General features: G+C 41.1%; 1 protein-coding gene across 1 annotated transcript in view; it reads left to right on the top strand.

Moving 5' to 3' along the window:
• Positions 1-1973: 1973 nt before the first annotated feature.
• rapgefl1 (Rap guanine nucleotide exchange factor (GEF)-like 1) overlaps positions 1974-21893 on the top strand; it is a 39514-nt gene continuing 19594 nt past the window's right edge. Inside the window, exons 1-4 of the mRNA XM_017685216.2 lie at positions 1974-3216; positions 15842-15920; positions 20647-20797; positions 21142-21239. Of these exons, the coding sequence (XP_017540705.1) occupies positions 2835-3216; positions 15842-15920; positions 20647-20797; positions 21142-21239 (710 nt within the window). The 5' untranslated portion in view covers positions 1974-2834. The remainder of the gene's footprint in view (positions 3217-15841; positions 15921-20646; positions 20798-21141; positions 21240-21893) is intronic.

Here is a 21893-nt window from a genome sequence, read left to right as displayed (position 1 = left end):
AGTGATAAATGAGAGGTTTTACTGCTTTCACTCTGTTTCTGAGGAAACGACAGGAAGCAAAAAGGCAACATAATGCTAATCATCAACTTACTGCTTTTTGGCTTACAGTTCTCAGGCAAATTAATGTTTAGTCCTGTTATGGGTCTACATCCAGTGACGTATCCTGTAATTATTTTAATCAATTTATGGAGTCAAGCATGAAGAGATCAAATTGCTGTGCATACATATCCTGTTTTGTTATGTCTTCCATCTGGACCACTTGGCTATAATGACAGGTCTCGCAAAAAGCTGAACCAATCTCATTAATTAAAGCTATTGATAATTTGATGGAGTAACAACTCAAGAAAATGTAGTTCTTAGAGCTGAGCAATGTGACTATATATATTTTTATATATAATTTAATATAATAATAACTTCAATTTATATTGTGCCTTTCACAAACCCAAGGACACTTTACATCATAAAAAAATAATACATAAAAATAATAAATAAAAATATTATGTCTACAGAGAGGAAAAAAGGAAGGTTTTTAGCAGGTATTTGAAGAAAGACAGAGAAGAGTCAGGTAGAAGAATAGCAGAGTTTGCGGGTGGGAGCACTGAAAGATCTGCCACCCATAGTAGAAAGTCTAGTTGAGGGAATTGTGAGGAGTCCAGCATTAGAAGATCGGCGAGGACAAGAGGGACAATATAAAGAAATGACATCAGAAAGGTATGTCAGAGCCAGACCATGAAAGCCTTGAAAGTAAGAAGAAGGATTTTGTACTTAATCCTAGAACTAATAGGAAGCCAATGCAACTGTCGAAGAATAGGAATGATATGAGCTAACAGACTACTAACAGAACCTCGGTTTTATCAGCGTTTAGTTTCAGATAATTCGTTTGCAACCAAATGTTCAAATCGCTGACACAAGAACTGAAAACCTGGGCGGAGGCAGAGAGGGAAGTAGTGCTGACATAAATTTGAATGTCATGAGCATAGCAGTGAAAGTTAAAACCATGGTTGCAGATGATCTGACCAAGTGGGGAGACATAAATGATAAAGAGGAGAGGCCCAAGGTACAGTACAATACTTGTAAACTGGATTTAGTGTGAAATATTAAATAAATGTTGTGCTTACAGGTTTGGTAGTATTTTTTTAAATGTAGCTCTACTGGTTCTTTTTTCTCTGATCAGACGTCAGAAAAAATTAAATATTGTAATATATCAAGAAAACATCTTATGTATTTCTATCACCATATTATATTTTTGCCATATTGCCCATCTCTAATAGTAATTGCTATTTTTTAACTTTGAAATCTTTGCGTTCACTGTAGAACTGCAGGGATCTCTGAGGGTCTCCAGAATATATGAGCATTTTTGTCTATTTGGGATCCCGTTGGTCTGAAATAGACTGCTAAAGACTGAAAGTGTGAGAGGTATCATCAAGAGCCAAACAGTTCAGGTGGTGTCAACTACTAAACATAACTTCTTGTACAGTGTTTGCAGATAACTATGCTAGTTAGCTTTTTTTGTTTCTCACATATCCACACAGACAGTCTATTGTATGCTAGTCCAACTTTTAAAATAAGCAAAAAATACTGTATAGAGCAGGGCTGGCCAAAGGTGGCCTGTGAGGACGTTTGATTTGGCCTGTGAAAAAGTAATTGTAACCCCACCCCATGAGAAATTAAACATACTTTTATACTTTATGTAACTTTTTCATTTCTTTTTTTCATTAATTTGTAAAGTATTTAGTAACAAAGTGCAGTGTAATGTTCTAAGGCGCCTTTTTAAAATTTACCTATCTTCTTCATCGAAACGAGGAGGCAAATCCGCCTGTTTTCCGACAAGTCCCACCTGTTAGGTAAGGATTGGTTGGTCGTTCATTTTCACAAGAAGGCCGGTCCTGCCTCAGGACTTCCACAAAAACAGCCAATAACCGCGCAGGAGGCGGGGAGTGTCGGAATACGGGCGGGGAAAAACAACGCTACTGAACCACCGTCGCGGTTCATACACACGCACTCACTCACACACTCACACCCCCCCCCGTTGGGTGTGTATCATTGTAGCCCCTGTAGGCAGGAGAAAAGCTCTAGACTTCTCACGATCGAAGACAGCGTACGACGTTACGGGAGAGAGGTGGGCGAAGAAAGGACGTCGCTGAATCGAGCAGATATGTATCTGTCCACCCCATTATAGTCCGTTCTCTTTATTAGGGAGGCAGGGTTTCTGCCTCTAACGCCAGCGCCGTTGAGCATCTCTGACAGGCTGACTGCATCGAGGGCACTGCAAAACGGCGCCGTGTTTATCTGGCCCTGCTGCTACCGCTTATCTCTTGGTAGTTTACGTGATTCTGACTTTAACCGCGCTTTTAGCCTACCAGTGCTGATTAGCTAGCCGTCTGGAGCCGCGCTTCACGGCGGCATGTGCTCTGTTCGTTTACTGCAACGGAAAACTGTCTGTCTCTCTCACACGACCTGAACGACTGCAGAGGACGGCGAGACAGGGAGCGGCTGCGCTGGAGCACGTTTTGGGGGGTTTCATGTTTTGGGGGCAGTAGCCTGGCTGCTTGTGGACTCTGGTAGGCTAACAAGACTGGAACCCTGTCAGTCCATTTGTAGGCGAGTAGCCTACTGAGACAGTTCATTCTTTATCGGGGATATTTATATTTCACCAATGGCCGGGTTCTCTTGACACAACCGCGGCAGGGAGTGTAGAGCATATCCTTGTATTTTTGAGTTTTGTGCTAACTGAGGTAAAATGTAAACGCTCGAGATTTACAGAATCGTCAGAATTCGCAATTTAGCATTAATTAGGATCGACGCAAAGGCCTTATCGGTGTATCCCCACCAAAATGCCGGCTGGAATGAAGCCGCTGGAAAAGTTTCTGAAGAAGCAGACCAACGCACTCACTCGCGCCGGGGGCTTCGGGGACAAGGCGGTCGGCACCGGGGCGTCTCGGCGGCGGGCCAGTCTGTCTCGGGTGGTTCCGTTCTTCAGGGAGACCTCTCCTGAGGGCGGCCCGACGCGGGACGTCTTCAGCCCAGAGACGGAGGAGGCACCGTGCTGGCCGTCCGCCGCCGCGGACATCAGGAGCCCGTCTCTGTCTAGCGACGAGCAGAGCTCCGAGGCGAGCCTGGACACCAGCTGGACGCCTCTGGCCGCGGACACGCCGGAGAACCTGGCGCTGACGCTGCTGGACAGCGTGGCGGGCAAGCGGTACGGCAACTGCACTGGTAAGAGCCTGCGTTTTTTTTAAAGAAATAAATATAAAATCCCCTTTACTGCCTCTGTCAGATGCATTATCGTCACCAAACCGCAGCACCGTCGTGACTCCCCACTCATCCCGCTTATCTCGTGCGAGTGGGACGCTGAAATGAAAGCGTTAAAGATGCAGACATAACAATTCGCTTCTGTCTGTGTTATTTCCAGCTTATTGCGCGCTAAAAGAGATTCAAGCAGAGCACAACTGCAGCGCGCAGTAATGTCTGAAACAACGCAAATAGGCCAAGCTACCACACGAGTACTGAAGTAGAAACTGCTCAGGGCGAAATCACTCCCCTTTGCACCAAAACACTACACTACTCTTAAGGTTACATAATCACACGGGAGTTATTCAGTCATTACGGCATTACTCTTTTTTCCCCCTTTTCAAAATAAAGAAGCCAGTAATGACAAGTTTGGGTTAAAGCTGCGCTGATAGGCTGCCCTTGCAAGACAAAGGTGACATGAGCAGTATTTAATTAGGCTAGGATCGGCCCAACGAATGTGAGAACTCGAATTGCCTGTGGTTCAACCTGAAGTGGCTTTGCACAGCGTGTCGTGTGTCGCCTGCTTATTTATTAATTCGAGAAACGAGGTCATGTTTCTCGCTTAGCAGCGAGAGTGTTGGTAGAAAATGGCTGGTTATGATCATGTGAAATGTTTAAGGGCCGTTTACTCCAATGTCCTATATATTAAAGGGCTGTGGTGCGTGTAGTTGATATCATGATGAGTTTAATTTCACAGATGCCAATTTACTTGGAAGGGTGCCGTAAAATGACTTTATTACCAGCCTTTGGTGAGAATTGACTGGAGAGAGATTCTGTTTCGTTTCCAGCTGGGGCATTCCTGTCTGGAAGCTGCATTGTTTAGGCTGTGTGTTGGGCAAAGAAAATGATTTCCAAGGTGCTTTCCTTGTGGTTCTTCCTGTTAAAACTGTCAGTCAGTGTTTTCTATAATGCACAGCTTCATTTGAAAGGGCACGCAGCACTTGTTTTCTACTGTACCAAGCCAGATTAATGATTAACAAGGGCTTAGTCACTTAAACACAGTGTCATCGTAAAGGCATGAACATCATGCACTTTGAGAATGCTATCGATAATGATTTCTTCAGTATTCATTGCTAGTAATAATTCTCCTTGGTGCGGCAGCGGCCGCCATTGCACATGTGCAGTGAAGTGTTATTGTGAAGTAACCATGGAAACTACAGGGTCCTGAGAAGTATTGCTGTGCATAAGGGGCAGTCTGTGGGAATGGTGCTGTATGTAAAATCAATAGACTGACAAGTCATTTCCTGTGGTCCACTGTATTATTGTCCTTGCTTATAGAGGAGCTTGTTTGCAGATAGCATTTCCCTGGACAAAATTCTCCCTACCATGACAGTCCCATGACTGTCTAAATAATGCTCAAGTTCACTGGTCTTTAAGGGTCAAGGTTATGTCCTTTTCCTAAAGAAACGTGATACCCAAGGAAATTATTACTTGTATAAAAGGAGTGCAGAAGGTAACAGGAAAAGAGACCTGGAGTACTTATAATGGTAAGCAGTCTTAAAAAGTTTGTTTCATCTCTTTCAGCAGCTGAAATATGTCGGCCAGCAGAGAACACCTTAATAAATTGTCAGCCGCAGAAGGTCACATGTTGGAGTTTTTCAGTAAACACATTCTTTGGATGTCCTTGTACCCCTCAATGCATGGCCATGTCAAGATACATGTCAGGAATTTAATACTCTAGCTCTATCGCTCTCAGCATGCTAGCTTTCTTTGCCTTGTCCTTTTAGTACTGAAGAGATTTGGTGATGTGGGGTATAGTTGTCAGAGAAGGTCTCTGTCTGACACAGATGTAATAATAATTATAAAAAGGAAAATACCAAAAAGTTTTTTTGTAACTCATTCAAGTAGCAAGGTGCGGCGCAAAATTGAGTCTGTTTGTTTTAAGTTCTATTACAGTTGGATATGAATCTGCTTTGGTATCCCCTTTAAGAACTTTATCTGATCTATATCCAGAGTGATTTATAGACTTAATGGATTGTACACATTTGATGGTTGAGTTGAGAGCATTTCCTGCCCAACCTGTTACTTGGAATATTATGGTGTCATTTGCAGCACTGTCTCTAATTCCAGAGGTCTGAGAACATTTGAAAAAACACTGCTAATCCTGGATTAGCTAACGATAGTCCCCCAGATTGACTGTCTCATCCAGCCCTGTTATCTGCAGCAATGTCTTTGGATTGTGGATTGGGGTGGTCTACTGATCCCAGGTCATGAGGCCAGTTCATCAGCCTGCCAAAGTCTTTAAACTGCTTTCCAGTCAGTACCACACAAAACATATACTGATGAAGCGCAAACAAGTACCAAGTCTTTCTACCTAAAGAAGGCCACAATCACCCTAACGATGCTCAGTGATGAAAGTCAAAGCTCATCTTCAGTTTTGGAGCTCAGTCTCACTTCTGCCAGTGCACCTCTGGGCCACAAACTCTCAACTGAAACTCTCCATATCATTGCATGGTACGTTTTTGAGAGCAGACAGTGAGTGATGGAATGTGGGCAAAGGGATGAAATCAATGTTTTGCAGTTCCCTCAAGGTTGACTGCTTGATTGTTATGTAATTGTGCTTACCTCTGGAACTTCCAGTTGTTGTCCGAAAGCACAACACATTTCACAAGCATGTCAGGGCAGGATTTCAAAGGGCAACATTAGACAAGGTACAGACAACAGTTTGGCAAGCGAGTGAATCCCTTTATTTAGCTGTACAAGCCAGTTCTGCGCAGGGAGATTCTCTTTACTGTGTGAAAGAGGAGTGGTTTCTTCTTTCCACACTTCATGTGTAGGAGGGGGAGTGTTGTGGCTAAGGCGTAACCACCCAAAGCTGCCAACTTTAACAGCAGGTGAAGGGCTATGTATTCATTTTTAGGCATTTAGTGATAGTAATAAGTTCAAAAGCAATTATATTTGCACAGCATTCCCCTTTACTCTCAATGCGATCAATCAGCCAAGATAAGTTTGCTTCTTTAGTTTAACAGTGTAGCTGCAGTGTTGATGTGGCTAACAAGTAACGGAAGCTTACCACAAATTTGCCACAAACCTCACTAAGGTGGTAGTGTTCTCAATTAGACATACTCATGTAGTTTCTAACACTGTATAACATAGTCATTTATTGAAATGGACAAAAGTATGCTTTTGTACCCAAACTAATTCTTGCAGTGGTCTATCTGGCTGTTGATTAGCTACATGACATTAGTTTGCTGTAGTGCATGCCTATCTTTTCCTGTTTTTTTTTTGTTTCCCGAAAGGATCTAGATTGCTGTGTGTCATCATTACTGTTAAGGTGTGAGTCACACTCCACTCAAGGTGTTCTAACGGACAAGCATGACATCAAGAAGCCATTTTGCCTTCTGCAACTACAGCTTATGCTGTTCATCTTCAGTGTTAGATCCTCTGCGACTCTGACAGCTGCAGTTAAAGTGTGCACGCCAACACATTAGCATTCAGAAAATAGATTGACTTTAACTACACTGCCTACTAAATTAACTTTCCACTTACAAGCTACAAACTACTGTGTGCTCAACTTCGTTGTCGGAGTATGCTAATGAAGGATGCTAATCAGGTGGACATAGGCTAAAAGCCACCTGTGCTTTTTGACAGGTGGCTGAGTCATCCGCCACTGCACAAATCAAGCTAAACCATGTGGACCCTCTGTGGCCTGAAGCCTGGTTGAGTTAGATTTACTGAGCCGTCCATACCCCACCTTTCGTAAGGCAAAGCATTCCTCAGGCACATTTTCAAGGAGTCTTCATCAAGAGAGAGACAGAGAGAGAGAGGGCGCTTAGCGGAGAGAGTGTGAGTGAAAGAGATGGAGAGAAGGGGAGAGACACAAGTGCAACGTGAGAGAGTGGTGGTATGGGTCTGTGTGGGAGGAATGTTGCTTTTTTTTCTGAAAAGAGTGAGGGATTAGGAAGAAATGGCTGCCCACTCACTGGCCTCCCTTTAGAGGGCTTTACATAACATCGGTATCTCTCTCTCTGTCTCTCTCTCTCTCTCTCTCTCTCTCTCTCTCTCTCTCTGTCTTTCCCTCTCTCTCTCCCCCTCCCTCTCTCTCTCTCTTAATGGTTGTGCCCACTCTGTGCATAACCCACGCACCTGGGCCACTCTGTGTTGAAGAGATGGAATGGGGGGCCCCCCAGGGCTACTGCTCTTGACCATGTGCAGGATGAATGTGTGTTGCCTTTAAGTGCATGAGTGTGTGTATGTGTTTATTTGTGCATTCATGCTGCCATATGAATGCATGTTTGCGTGTGTGTGGGGGGCATTTTCCATGTTTTTTCCATGCTTTTTCATGCGTGTTTGTGACTGTTGTTCATTTTTTAACATGGCAAGTGTTTGTGTGTATCAGTGGTTGAGTTTGTATAAAGAATTCTATATAGTCTGATGCATACAGTGATATTTAAAAGGTTAAAAGGCTCAAATTACATTTTGTTAATTTTCTAAGTGAAAATAAGTTAAGATATTCCATACAGGGAACACATTTAAACATTGAACTTATTCAGCAAAGTTTGGAGTGCAAATAATTTTTTAACATATTGGAGAAAAAAAACTATATATATATATATATATATATATATATATATATATATATATATATATATATATATATATATATATATATATTTTGCACACAATATATTCAGTTCAGCAAACAGATTGTAATTATGCATTAAAATGTGCAAAATAATCGTGTTAAATTATGTGTTCTCTATAATGTTAACATTTTCTTATATTTATATCACTGAACATTGAAAATTGTCTGATCATCAAGATTTCAATATTGGTATTGGAAAGGAAAAAAGTGGTATCTTGCCATCTCTACTCACTATTTTAGATACATGGGGTGTTATAGTGACAGTGACAGTGTACTGCAAGTCATATTGCAATATGAGGCAATATAATCACAACATTACTGTTTTTGTCCAGATCATGCAACTCTGATGTGTGTGTATTCAGTGCAAATGTTCCTGTGCACAGAAACACTTCTCTTTAGGCTCAGCACCTGTTCACATGGCAACCAGTCTTCTCTCTTGTAGGGAGGAGGAGGAAGAGGGAACAGGAAGGGAAGGGAGGATGAGTGGAGAGTGAAGCGTAGTCTGCAGGGACGGGGCAGTGACTTTGGGTGTAGAGGGAACGCTGCTTTGATAAAGCAGTAAAGAGGGCAGCTCCAAAAGTGTGCCTCGCTTGCCCTAGCTTCCTCTAACTCTTTCACTTATGCACTCTTTTTTTGCACATATGTGCACATCAGGTTAAAATAACAAAAAGGAGGGTGCTTGCAAAGCCTCTCTCACTCACACAGACACACACATGCTTTCACATGCTCATTGTGCTAAAACAGCATTGCAGTAAGGGTGAGCATAATATGCCACATGATGGCACTTTGAAGGGACAGCAGCGGTTACTCTCTTTTTTTTTTGCCACTTGGTTTGCCACATTTCGAACGCGCACACACATACAAACAGATGGCCCCAAATTTCCCAATCTGTGGCTCAAAAGACAGCCCTAATAACAGCCTATAGGCTCGAATGCAAGCGAGGGATGTGATTAGTGTGTAGTCATCACTGTGGTGAAGAAACAGTCCAATATGTGCAATTATAAGGGCACCTGTGTCTCTGTGATCCAGGCTAGTGCATAAGCATTTGCTTGATTTGAACCATTTTTGTGTAGTTTTGTTTAAAAGTAGTTTGCCAGCATGTTAGCAAAACATGACTCATAAGTAAAAAGTCTAATGTGCTGCGTAAGTATGTGGCTGGATGGTGCCACTTTACACTGGTATAAAATATATTCTCCACCTTATCCAGAATACAGATGTGTAAAAAAAAAAACTACACCTGAGCGAACATACTGCCCTGAGTTGCTGGAGAATCCTTGGCATTAAGTGGAATTGACTAGACATGTTATATAGTGTTATCTGATCCCTTATGAGGTATTGATGAATAATGGATGATTCTGCTACTCTAAAGTGCCACAGCTTATATTTTTGATTGACATTTTTTAAAAGGCTGTGGAACTTTTCCAAATATTTTTTGTATACAACAAGGCCAGACATTGATTTGCACATTATTCATATATAGCTTTTGCATGGTGTAAGAATTGCTAGTCCAAAATTAGAAATTATTCAACATTAAGTGTTGATGATTCCAAAGACATTTTGCCTCACTTAGTTTTGATGTTGATTTTGAAGTACTGAGGCTGCTGTGACTGTCATCATTCGTAGGCTACGTTAGAGCCCACATCTTTCTTCACTTTCAGCTTGTGTCCTCAGGGGGACGTAAAGTAGAAAGTAGGACATGTGCTACATTAAGAAGTTTGCTTGTGTGTGTTGTGCAGCACTAGAGTATGTTTGAAGCTGGTAGATTCAGTTTATGTGTCAAGTGAAAGTGATCTGATGAGGTTCAAAGTGATTTGGTTTTGTGTCATTCATGTAGGCTCTTTTTGTTGTTTTAAATGTTTCCTTTCATTGGTGAGTATCTGCTATTTTTGCCTGCAGATGTTATGAGAAAATGTTTGCTGTATTTTACTGCTGAATAGTGGAAAAACTGGGAGTGCAATCAATACTAACCTTGAGGCTCCAGTATCACTGAGAGTTCAAAGTTCATGCCCTGTGCAGGCAAACAAGTTTGTGAAAGCAGACCTGTGGGTTGATTTGCATGGGTGTTCCCTGCAGTGTGTTTGTAACAATGCTGTCAACCTGTATTGCACTGATGTAGAACTTTATAGTATTTGTTCTTGTCTTATGTAATACCTGTGTTTGCTAGGTGTCAAGTCATTGCTCCCAGTGCTCCACACAGGAGGTTTGGAGTGATGTTCGTGATTGCTGCTGTGGGGAGGGTCTCCCCAGAGGCTGTCACAAACTGGGTTAGGCCAAAAATCGAGCTGCTGCTATATTAAGAAAGGAGCAGTGCCTTTTTAGCTTAAGGGTATTTTAGGATTTTTTTACTTTCTTCATGCTGGCTGGATATTTACACACATTGCTTATCTGCAGGATCCTGCTGTATACCTACATTGCCCAGGTCCAAGATGTGTGCACACTACTGTTAAAAATATGGAAGCAAGCAGTTCTTTTAGATTTTGCAGTGAAGTCAATATGCCAACAACCAGCTGAACCACATATGATTACTGACTTTTTCATAAAATATCCCATTGCTCTGCACTGTTGTACTTTTACTGTAATCTTTTGTAAGGGAAAATCTTTTATACTCTTTATATTCTTTATGTAAAGAATATTTAGAAATGCTCACTCTAGTACACATTAACGCAGTTGTGTCAGTGTTGCTATTCACCGTTATAAATGCTTTACTTTTCACATCTTTACATAATGATTTGTTTTTCCTATATTGGAAAACAAGTCTTTTGACTCTTCCTTGTGTTTCTGGCGATTGGCTGTTTGTCAGAGACACACACTCACTTTCTTGTACACTCACACAAAGTTAGTCTTAACTGTCTAAACCTGGTTTAACAGCGAGTGTTGTTATCCGCCATTGTAAAATAAGTTGGCTGCTACTATATTTGTTAGGTTTGTGAAGCTGAAACTTACTCAGGAATCATGTCATAGTTGAGTTTGTTTTGTTAGACAGGCCCCTGATTCAGTCAGTCAAATCATTATATGTATTTAGTGTAAGTCAAGCAGGTCACATTACACATTTGTGTAATGTGCTGTTACTGTTTGCTATCCAGTGTCAACTGGAGGATGATGGGTCCCTGAGTCTTGGTTCCTCTCAAGGTTTGTAGTTTGGAAAAGCAGGTTTGCTAGCTACCACACTGTAGGTATTATAGCTGATATTGTCAGTTATAAGGAAGTTATTGATCATACTGATTTAAAACTTTTTAAAGTTTCAGTTGGGTTAGTTATTGTGATAGATATCTAGCTTATGTGCTGTTTAAACGGCAGAAGCTGTTTTGTCTCTTTATTGCATGTAGCACTTCAGCCCTGCACTTCAAACTGAAGGTTTTCTGTAAACCATTTGACAGATTGAGAGGGTTAGTTTTGCTTGAGACTAGTCTTGCATCCCAGAGACCGGTCTTGGACTTAGGCTTCAGAGACTCGAGACTCAACTTGCATGAATTGACTTGTGAGCATTTCTGGCTGGGGGTGCAGGGCAACTTCCAAACAAGGAAGATTTGGGAGAGGGCTTGAGATGAACCAGATGAGATGAACAAGAGCTTGCAGCTTTTGAGAATTTGCAGAAACCTCACAAGCACCTTTCTCCTATCTCTATCTCTCCCTCACTCTCACTTATACTCTGCTTTACCGTCTCCGCATCGCACTGCCTCATGCCAAATGCTCCAACGCAAGTGAGGGAGAGATGCAGAAAAGAGAAACGGAGAAAGAAAGGAGTGTGCGTGGGTAGTAGGGGGTTCAGATGTGATAAGGCCTCCATGGTAACAGCCTGTCTATCACAATTTATATAATCCTGTCCTCTGTGCAACGTGTCCGAAATCTCTCCCTGAAATCTCCATGTTGGCTAACCAACTGATCCTGATCTTCATTTACTATAAATGTGTGAATGGAAGGGGTCTTTGTATTCTTAAACAGGTGAACTCTCTGACCTCCAGTATAAGAGGAGGGTAAGATAGACATTGCTGTTGAACCATGATAAAAGCACCAGCACTCCTTCACCCCCTACTCTGCCACCCACACATATACTTATGACAACACTTGGTGCACCTCTTCATAAGAAGAACACCTCTCGGCTTAGCCTTGAGGCTGTAAAATAGACTGGTATGTAGGAGGTTATGGTTTGAAGTACAGCAAGGCTGTGTTCTTGGTCTATTCCAAAGTTCATAAAGATGGCCTTCAGACGTTTTTCCCTCCCCTGTTCTACCTCCCGGTAGCTTGCTTGTGGTGCTGTGTGTTGGCCATGATTATTTGACCATGAGAAAAAGAAGGTTTTTTTTTCTTTCTACACTCTAAAAATCAGTTTAGCCCGTCTGAATGTGGATTTCATGTGCCTTAAATGTCACAGTACATGTGCATGCATACGTCTGCCTCCAAATGCACATAAAGATGTGCATGCTAGGTACTAGTTTTGGTTGTGTTTGTAGAACAGTGATATACATATATGTGTGAAGTGAACAGTGGGGGCTGGATTTGCACTTGCGCTCTCGTTTCTGAAGCCTGAAGAGATGTGCTTTGTGCCAAAGTGGGCAAGAGATTCACTGCACTTAAAGCTCCATCATAACATGAACTGGTGGGTAGGAGAGAGATGGATGAAAGGCGGAGATGGAGAGTGCGGGGGCAGTAAAAAGGTTTTTCACGGAGAGGGAGGCAGAAAGGTTTCATTTCTTATGTCTTAGAGACTACTTCATTCTAACCTTACATCGTGAGGTTCATTTTTACCATTCAATCAGAGATACTTGAGTTTGTCAGAAACCTATACAACTGCATTTAACTTTTTTTTAAGTAGAGACATGTTATTCAAAGTATACATTACTTTATATTTTATTATTGTTTAAACTTTCAGTATTAGAGTGGGACTTGAGCCCTCCATTAATATTAACATCTGTGCTAGACCCCTTCATCATGGATATACTGATTGTGAGTATTTATAATTTCTTTACAACTGAATTGTCTGTTGATTTTGGATTATTTTTTGGCAAATTTTAAGTAGCCTTTTTTTTTTACTTTAATTATATTTAATTGAAAAATGCCAAGGGAAAACATTTTATGTTGGCTGAAAAAGATGCTATCTCTTCAGATGTGAGCTAAAACTGCAGCTAACTGGTACAGCACTGGATACACAAGGCCTTACACAAGAACTTGTCTCCTCAGTGGATGATGTGCCAACAGGTTAGTTTATCAAACAAATATATTTCCACTGTTTCTGGACGTAGTTAACATCAGCTAGACTACTTATCCTAGTTATAGATAAAGCAGTACTATCTCTGCCTCCTCTGTCATGTCCTTAATACAGCGTCCTTGGCAGCGTTCATGTTTAGTCACTGATGTTTTGAATTGGTGATTACTCACAAACAATTTATAGTTCTGTTAAAACCTAAAAGCATGAGTTTCTATATTTTCTGTCTTCCTGTGTTGAGACATATTAAATACCTGAATACAGCAGTATTAGAATACAGGCATCATGAATGGTTAACTGACTGCTCAAGTACTGTGCACATCCCTGTTTTAATGTGCCAATCCTGCACATCTTCTACTTCCAATCAGCCAGTGCACCCATACCTTCCATATTTTCATAGCCAGCCTGAGCTTGGCTAGTAAGAGTGACCAGAAATGTCCCTGAAAGACACACACACACACACTCATATAGAGGCAGTGTGGTTTATGTGTTGTATGCAATGTCATTAATATTGTAGTAGACTGTAACACTAGTGATAGGTTTAAATTAGAACTACAGGGAGTGTGTGGTTACACACACACACACACACACACACACACACACACACACACACACACACACACACACACACAAACTCTGAGGGACAAGAGACTATCAGAGGTGGTAATTAACCTCATTCGCTCCTCCTCACTCACTCCGTTCCTGTCATTCACACCCACTCTGTTTCTATTTTCTACTGACTTGGGAGAGAGTCCTTGCAACTTTGCATCCCATTTGCTTTTCTGTGGTGTGCACCACTTTGATTTGCTCTGAATCTCTCCCTCTCTCTTTCTTTATTGTGTTTTTCTTACTTTTCTCTACTTCTTTCTTTCTTGCTTGTTTGCTTTCTCTGTCTCTGTCTCTCTGTCTCTGTCTGTCTGTCTGTCTGTCTGTCTGTCTGTCTGTCTGTCTCTCTCTCTCTCTCTCTCTCTCTCTCTCTCTCTCTCTCTCTCTCTCTCTCTCTCTCTCTCTCTCTCTCCCACTCATACCCACTCATACTCACTCATTCACACTCTCTCTCTCTCTCTCTCTCTCTCTCTCTCTCTCTCTCTCTCTCTCTCTCTCTCTCTCTCTCTCTCACACTCACACACACACACACACACACACACACATATACACACACACACACACACACACATACACTCTCACACACACACATATATATACACACACACACACACATACACTCACACACACACTCTTTCTCTGTCTCTTGTCACCCCACAGCCACTTAAGGCAATGTTGCCTTGGCAACCATGGGAAATTTGCAGCTGCGAAGATGTGGACAAGGCCCCAGCTGACACACCCACCATGGCGCAGGCACACACACATTTACAGTATGCTTGGGTACCCAGATATACAGGCATACACAACGTGAAAACGTGAAAAACAGGACTCATTTACTTTACGCTGAGATGAAGCTGAATCTTGAGTACTTCATTCTTCTAGAAAAAAATGTAGAATTCACAGGTTCATTCTCTTCCCCTAGCTTACCGAATCCATGCGTTTAGCCCCCTGTTACGGAGCTCTTAATCCTTTTGTCTCTTTTATTCCTGTGTTTAACTGCTCACTGGTGTCCTTTCAACTGCACAGCTGAAGCCTTTTGACGTCAAAAGAAAAAAGGCAAGCCTGGACCAGCCAGGAACGTCTGATACACTTCTGTCCTTCTCTCCACCATACCTACAGCAAGTGCTGATCTGGGGTCAGCTGTGACGCTTTTATGTTGACAAGCGCTGTTGTATTTCTGTTTAGCACTGATTTGGGCTTAGTCTTGTTACGCAGTGTAAGACTAAACCTGACACAAACAAAAACTGCAGTAGACGAACCATACAGACGAAAAAAACAGAGCCAAGACATGATGTCCAGTAGCACAGTAGCAGAGTAGTCGTCTTTAATTTTAGCAAGGCATTGCGTGTTTGTTTTGCTGCACTAACATTTGTGAGAAGTCACTTAATTAGTGGAATAGATTCACTGACTGATTATGACCTGGCAATTTTAATGAGTGCCTAGCATTATTTAGTCTGATGTGGGGTCACTGGGACTAGATGTTTTCTCTTTTAGTTGAACGTTGACTGTCTAATGGTGCATTGCTCTTTGGGTAATAGACTGGAGCTCTTTCCATCCTAGTCATTTTCATGAGCGCTTTGTTTTTTTGCATACTCTGTGAAGCGGTCTGCTCTCCTGACCTACTTTTTCAGGAGCTGATGTGTTCATTTTTAGGCTGCCTTTTTGGTTCTTTATAAGTGTCAGAGTCATATTTTTTATTAATGATTAATATGCTACAGATCCCTCTAACCCAGATACTTAGGCATAAGCTTGACCTCTCAGCAACAGTGAAAAATATTCTTTGATGAACTAGATCTTACTTTACGAACACTGTAAAATGTGCGACGGCTCAAAAGCCTTTTTTATTTTGAGGACCAGTGGTAGTCACAAAGGTAATTGTGAATACTTTAATTAATATATATTAGATTGCTGTGGCTGATTAAAAATTTGGGAATGCTTGAGATTCAAAAACAAAATGTGACAGTTGGTGAACACCAACTACATTTCATTGATGGATGTTTGTGACCAGTCTGGCAAGTCTAGTAATGCCTTTAAGGACTTTGCTGTAGGCTTACAACTTCTGTTTTCACCTGTAAGTCATGCTATATCGCAGTGGCATTTTTTTTTACAATACTGAGAATACTAATTCTCTCGCCTCTCTCTTTTTCCCTCTGCAGAAATTCTCCTGGATGACTTCATGTTGACACACCCTATCTTCCTGGCATCCGACAAGTTTCAGCAGGTTCTACTTCAGCAGTATCCTTCACGCAGTGCCAAACATCAACCATGTTTCTGGCACACTTAGAAACCAGGTTGTGTAACCATGGAAATACCCACAGTAAACCTCTGTATGTTTGCTAGTTGAGGAGCATTTTGGTGATTGGCTAACAGCAACAGTTTTAGTTTATTTATGTTATTGTGTGTGGAGTTACATTATTATGGCCAGCATTTTCAGTTTTAGTGGTGGGTGTTATAATATTTGAAAAAAAAAGGCTTTGGCTCAGAGTTATTTAAACATTTAGGGAACAGCGTTTAAAGCAGCAGTTGTGAATCTTGAAAACACTGACTAGAAAAACACAGGCTTTTCAGCCAGAAATGGAGCCAACACCCATTCCAATAGCAGAACAGCTTTTTTGTGCTTTTAGTCTGTGTAGTCTCCTCCCGAAGTGTTTGTCTACCCCTGGCAGGCTGCGTTTTAAATATCACTTCTTTGTGTGATCACAGAGGCTGGGTATATATGACAGTTCACAAAATTCAGATGACAACGCTCCATTGTTGGGTGTGTTTCATTAACTCTTCATGTCTCTTAAGTCTAGTGTTATACCCTGTCATTTTGCTTTTTAAATGTAATTACATTAATACATAAATAATTACAGTTAGTTAGTTTACTGTAAAGGCTACCATTATTGTAGTTTTCCTTTATTTTTATTCTCACCTATTATTAGTTTTAGGATATCAGTAACCATAATTAGCTTTGATGTAACTTCGCTGTAACCACTATGTCAAAATCAAAAACACAGTTTTATCTATTGTTTACCATACACAAACATGTCCACGGTCAAAAAGGCCACACAGTGCACGTGAACTGAATTTGGACGGTGCATTTTTTTTTTTCTCTTTTAATTTGCTCAACTCTATTGTCTTGATTGTCTAGATTGACAGTGATAGATGGCAGTTCAAGATACTATTGCTGAAGCCTAATTTATACTTATTTTCATTCTGTATTGACAGGCTAGAGAGTGTACTTCACTTTTTAATTCTGTTTCAATTTGAAAAATGGCAAACACCCCCCCCCCCCCCCCACCACCCCCACAAACAAGCCTGTATGCAAAACAATCAAACTTTTTATCAAACTCAGATTGTAATCTCCTCTTCTACTTACAAAGATAAACATGACACAGACTGAAAGTTTAGAGCCTGCACCTTCTGCATTTGTTTCAATGAGCTACATAAGGGATCTAATTAAATGTGGAAGGAGAGGTTTAAAGGCGTTTATGCCATGGGGGACCTAGGAGAGTTAACTTTTGGGGTTTGTTTGTGTGCGTGAACAGAGGACACCCCTCAGTAATGTACTCAGTGCCCCCGCTCTCTCTGCATGACCTACATTCTCAGTGTGAGGGGTCTCAACAGTGAAGCCTCAGTGTAAGCTACAGTGTGTCTGGGGGCTCGTCTGCTCTCGCAGCACAAAGCTGTGCCTGGGGAGGCCTGCATGCCTCGCTGCTCCTAATGCGGCGTGTCTGTACCCCATCTTTTCACAGTACCCTCAGTGTGAGTGTGTATGCGTATGTGTGTGTGTGTGTGTATGTGTATGTGTGTGGGAGAGGGTCATGTTTGTGCTGCAATCATGACTTCAGAGAGAGGGGTGTAAAATGTATCTGAAGGTGCATAATAAATTATAAGTTATTATGATATTTTAATAGTACTGAAGTATGCAGTTTTTTGGCCAAAATTAAATCCTTGGGTTTTTTCTTTTTTTTTAATTATTTGCAGAAGTAGACAGATACAAAATTTGCACTGGCAATTATGGCCACAAAACCAGTAGAACTTGTGGCCAGAATGATAGAAACATGTTTATCATGTATATACATAATGTTAACATTGTGCTTAAATCCCTTTAGGTATCATTTTAAAAGAGATTTATTTAGTATGAATTTATAAGGCGTTATTAATAAGGCGTTACTAAGAAGAACGTTTTGGTGACAGTGGTGGTGCTCCCAGCTGTGCTGGTCCACCTCCTCACCATCATCTGATTATTTTATAAGGTACTCTTTAGCTGATACAGTAATAGCTTCAGTGTAATGGCATTATTTACTATTTAACACATTTTTTAATCATGGAAATTGTCTGTACTTAAAGAACACCATGAAAAGAAACCACATTTCATTAAAACAAGAATGTAATTATTTTAGTTTAATTTGATTAAGTACAGTGTAAACGTTGAATAAAACTCATTGTGCCCAAGTTTTAAATGTGGCACTGTGCATTGTATCCACATGTCAAAATATTGTGATGCAAATTGTGTATTGTGAAAATGTTTTTAAGTATTATGGGATGACATTTTTGCCATATCACCCACCTCTAGACCCATTACTTTGTAAATAGTTTCCTGAGTCACATTTGTGTATGTAGATCATATTGAATCATCCAAAAATACTCAAACTGAATTGATGCCTTGAATAACTGCCTAAAGAATAGTGTGGTCAGAGATTTATACCACTAATCAGTAAGCTTCCCTGAGTGCCACCATTGCATTCACTGAAACAAGCAATGCATTGAATGTACTTGACAGTTATTGTTGAAAATAAGTAAACTGCATGACAAAATTATGTGTATGTCATATTCTTTTCATGTGAAAGTGATGTACACAATTGGATCAAGGAAATTCAGTGCATTACTTTTTGGTGTGTCTGCGCCTGTTTTCTCTCTCGCTCCTTTTCTGTCCCTCTTATCTCACCTCATCCACGCCTCTCTCCAGGTCGGCGGCTGCTGGCCCTAATCCAGCACTAATCAGATCCTTTTGTTGTGAGAACACGTCTGCTTCCTGCTGCGGCCGAAGACAAAGGGAAAACCCCTCGGCCCACTTTCCTCCAGCCACCTCTGATTGGATTAGATGTATAAAAAAGAACTCCTCTCTTTTACTTAGCACTGATGGCTCTGTCAGCTCAACACACACACACACACCCACACCCACACACACACACACACACACACACACACACACACACACACACCCACACCCACACCCACACCCACATTCTCTCTCTCTCTCTCTCTCTCTCTCTCTCTTTCTCTCTCTTCTACAGTGAATGACTGAGAGATCAAAGCCCATAGGCTCAGTGCTCTGCAACAGTGAGCTGGCTTGCTCCAGACTGTCGTGGAGGCTGAGAGCTGGCAGTAGACATGGCTAACCCTAGCACTATTGCAGCACAGCAACTGCCCATTGGCTTAGGCTCCTATTTGGATTCTAACACAGAAGTTACAGCGGCCGTGAATATAAAGTTACTAGATGTGGAATGTCATCAAAGGCAGCTCGTGCATGTACACTGGCTCACCATTTAGAACAAGAATAGCACTTTTAAATGTGGACGGGGTGTTAGGGAGGGATTCTTTAAATAGATCTGAAGAGTAGAGCTGGAGAGAAACAGGACTTATAAACTTCAGCCTGGCCTCAATTTACTTCCCTTTTGCATGAATGTTCAGAAAACACATAGATTGTACATATATCTATGTGGCAGTGGAATGTGCTCTGCCTGGACACTTATTGTTTTAGTCTATTGGTCTTCTTTTTGTGAAAGCCTGTACATGGTTTGTTATTGCTTAGTTATGGCCATTTTTATTGTTTGGTCTTTTTGTAAACCTCTCAAGTTCCCTTTGTCAAAATAAATTCTAAATCACTGGATTACAAATATAATCAACAGTAACAGTCCTAGAACATTGTAACTGCTAGACTTGGAAAAAATAGTGTGAAAGCCTTTGGGGAAATACAGTAGGAATGTATAGTTTGCTGTTTAAAACATTTAATCTGTTGGGCAAGGAGTCCCGCACAGTTCCATAGCAAAGCTCAGTTAATAACAAACTACACAAGAGGAGGGAGTGTGTGTGTGTGTGTGTGTGTGTGTGTGTGTGTGTGTGTGTGTGTGTGTGTGTGTGTGTGTGTGTGTGTGAGAGTGAGCATGTTTGTGTGTGGATGTGCTGGGTGTGTTCCGTTGGCTTCACCACTTCTTCGAGGTTGTAATTATGTTGGCTGACTGGCCACATGTTACGGTTTGTGTTTTTCCATCCTTGCGTCTGTGTTAGGTGATCAGAAACCAGCTGGATCCTGTTTGTGTCTGTGCCTGTGTGTGTGTGTGTGTGTGTGTGTGTGTGTGTGTGTGTGTGTGTGTGTTGGCAAACCCATACAAATTTGAGATTGAGTTACATACAGGCACATGCCGATCACTGAGTTCAGGCTATTCTTACAAGTACATCCTCTAATCAGATGCTTCCTGCGTATTTTCATGTTTTGCCTGCTCTGACACACCTGATCCCATTAAACAGCTAATTAATCCTTAGAAATTGAGAATTATTATTATTGATAAAAATGTTTATTCTAATTACCCTTTTTTACAGCTAAAATGGAGGATGGTCAAATTTATTTAGTTCGCACTGTGTGAGCAGCACTTTCTGCCACTTTCTGTCAGCCATTTTGGTGTAACAGCATTCCTGCATTTGATGTAGCATTCCAGTGCAGTGCAAGTCCACTTCCCTACCTTAAGTGATTTACATCCAAAAACTGCAACACATGGTAAAACAAGACTGTGTGCATGAAAATAACTATTCATCAAATTCAAATCACAGTAAAATGTTTTTATATATATATATATATATATATATATATATATATATATATATATATATATATATATATATATATATATATATATATATATATAGCACAGGTTATGCTGTACTTGAGTTTTGTGTTCCTTGACCGTGCACTCAGATTTGGAGCGGAGGGCAGGCAGGGTGAAGGCTGGCCCAGCTGGGATGGAGTGGAGAGGAAGCAGGCCGTGCTGAGTGTGGCCTTCCGCTACCTGGACACATACAGAGAACTGCTCCAGGAGGAGGGGGACAGGTCCAACAGCTTCCCCAAGGTGCACACACAAACATACATCCAACAGAAGAGCATTCTAGTGCTTTCAAGTGTTGATGTTGGTGGGATTCTTATTAGGCTTGCTATGGCAACAGAACTGACTAAGCAGTGCTATTCAAGGTGGTAATTGTTTTGGCAAGTATTTCCCAGTCCAACTGTCCTCCAGCAAACATATAGATTGCATTCTTTTCTGTCCAGGTAATCCACACCCATTAAAGTAATCTTCAGTAATCTTTTTTTTTTTTATTTCAGCGAGGGAGATGCATTTTTTGTGCCAAGTGTTTTGGTTGCTCTTTGTTTTATATGAGTGATTTGTTTTCCTTATCCTGCTTACTCTTAATACAGGACCTGTATCTCTGTGCTGTGCAAGAGCTCAGCCGCTTCCCTGAGCTAGTGGAGGATGTCCTAAAGCTCCAGCGCTGGACCGAGATCCTTCATAACCCGTGAGTTGCCTTATCATATCACTTCTGTTCATTTGAGTAGATGTTAGCAGCAGACGAAGCATCATTCCACCAGGCACACATATGGCAATGTGAATTTAGTCAAAACCCAAAAACAAATTTAGCTTGTTAACTCCTGAATCCAGCTTTATGGGCTTTCCCCAGGCCGTGACAAGGTTCTAAAGAGACTTAAGTAGAGAGCAGTTCCCCATACGTCCCTGAGTCCTTTCAATAGAAAATGGTAGCGAGCTATAAATCCTGTAACAGGGGACAAATTGTAGCCTATTATGAAGTGCAAAGCCATGGCTCTGTGAAGTGGCTAATTGGGGAAATCACTGCACCCGGCGATTGATGCTTTCCTTATGTGATTTTGCTTTGACTGAGTTGTTAAATCCCCTCTGCTATCCAATAAATCCTGTAAATCCTTTATTTTTTTTTATTTGAGTTGAAACTCATAGATGTTACTGGTTGAAAAAACAAGAAAACGGTGTGAATTAAAAACAATCAAACACTGTGAGACAGCGAGAATTTCACCTGCAACTCTTGACAAAAGTTATGTACCTGAAACACTTCAGGTTTAATGTTTGTTTGTTGTTTTATATTTAAGGGAATGTTTGCATATTATTTTCTGCTATTTCTTGTGTAATTCTTCATAAA

Source organism: Pygocentrus nattereri, chromosome 14 (genome assembly GCF_015220715.1).
Source record: "Pygocentrus nattereri isolate fPygNat1 chromosome 14, fPygNat1.pri, whole genome shotgun sequence".
Taxonomy (NCBI): Eukaryota; Metazoa; Chordata; class Actinopteri; order Characiformes; family Serrasalmidae; genus Pygocentrus; species Pygocentrus nattereri.
This window is presented reverse-complemented; position numbering and strand designations above follow the sequence as displayed.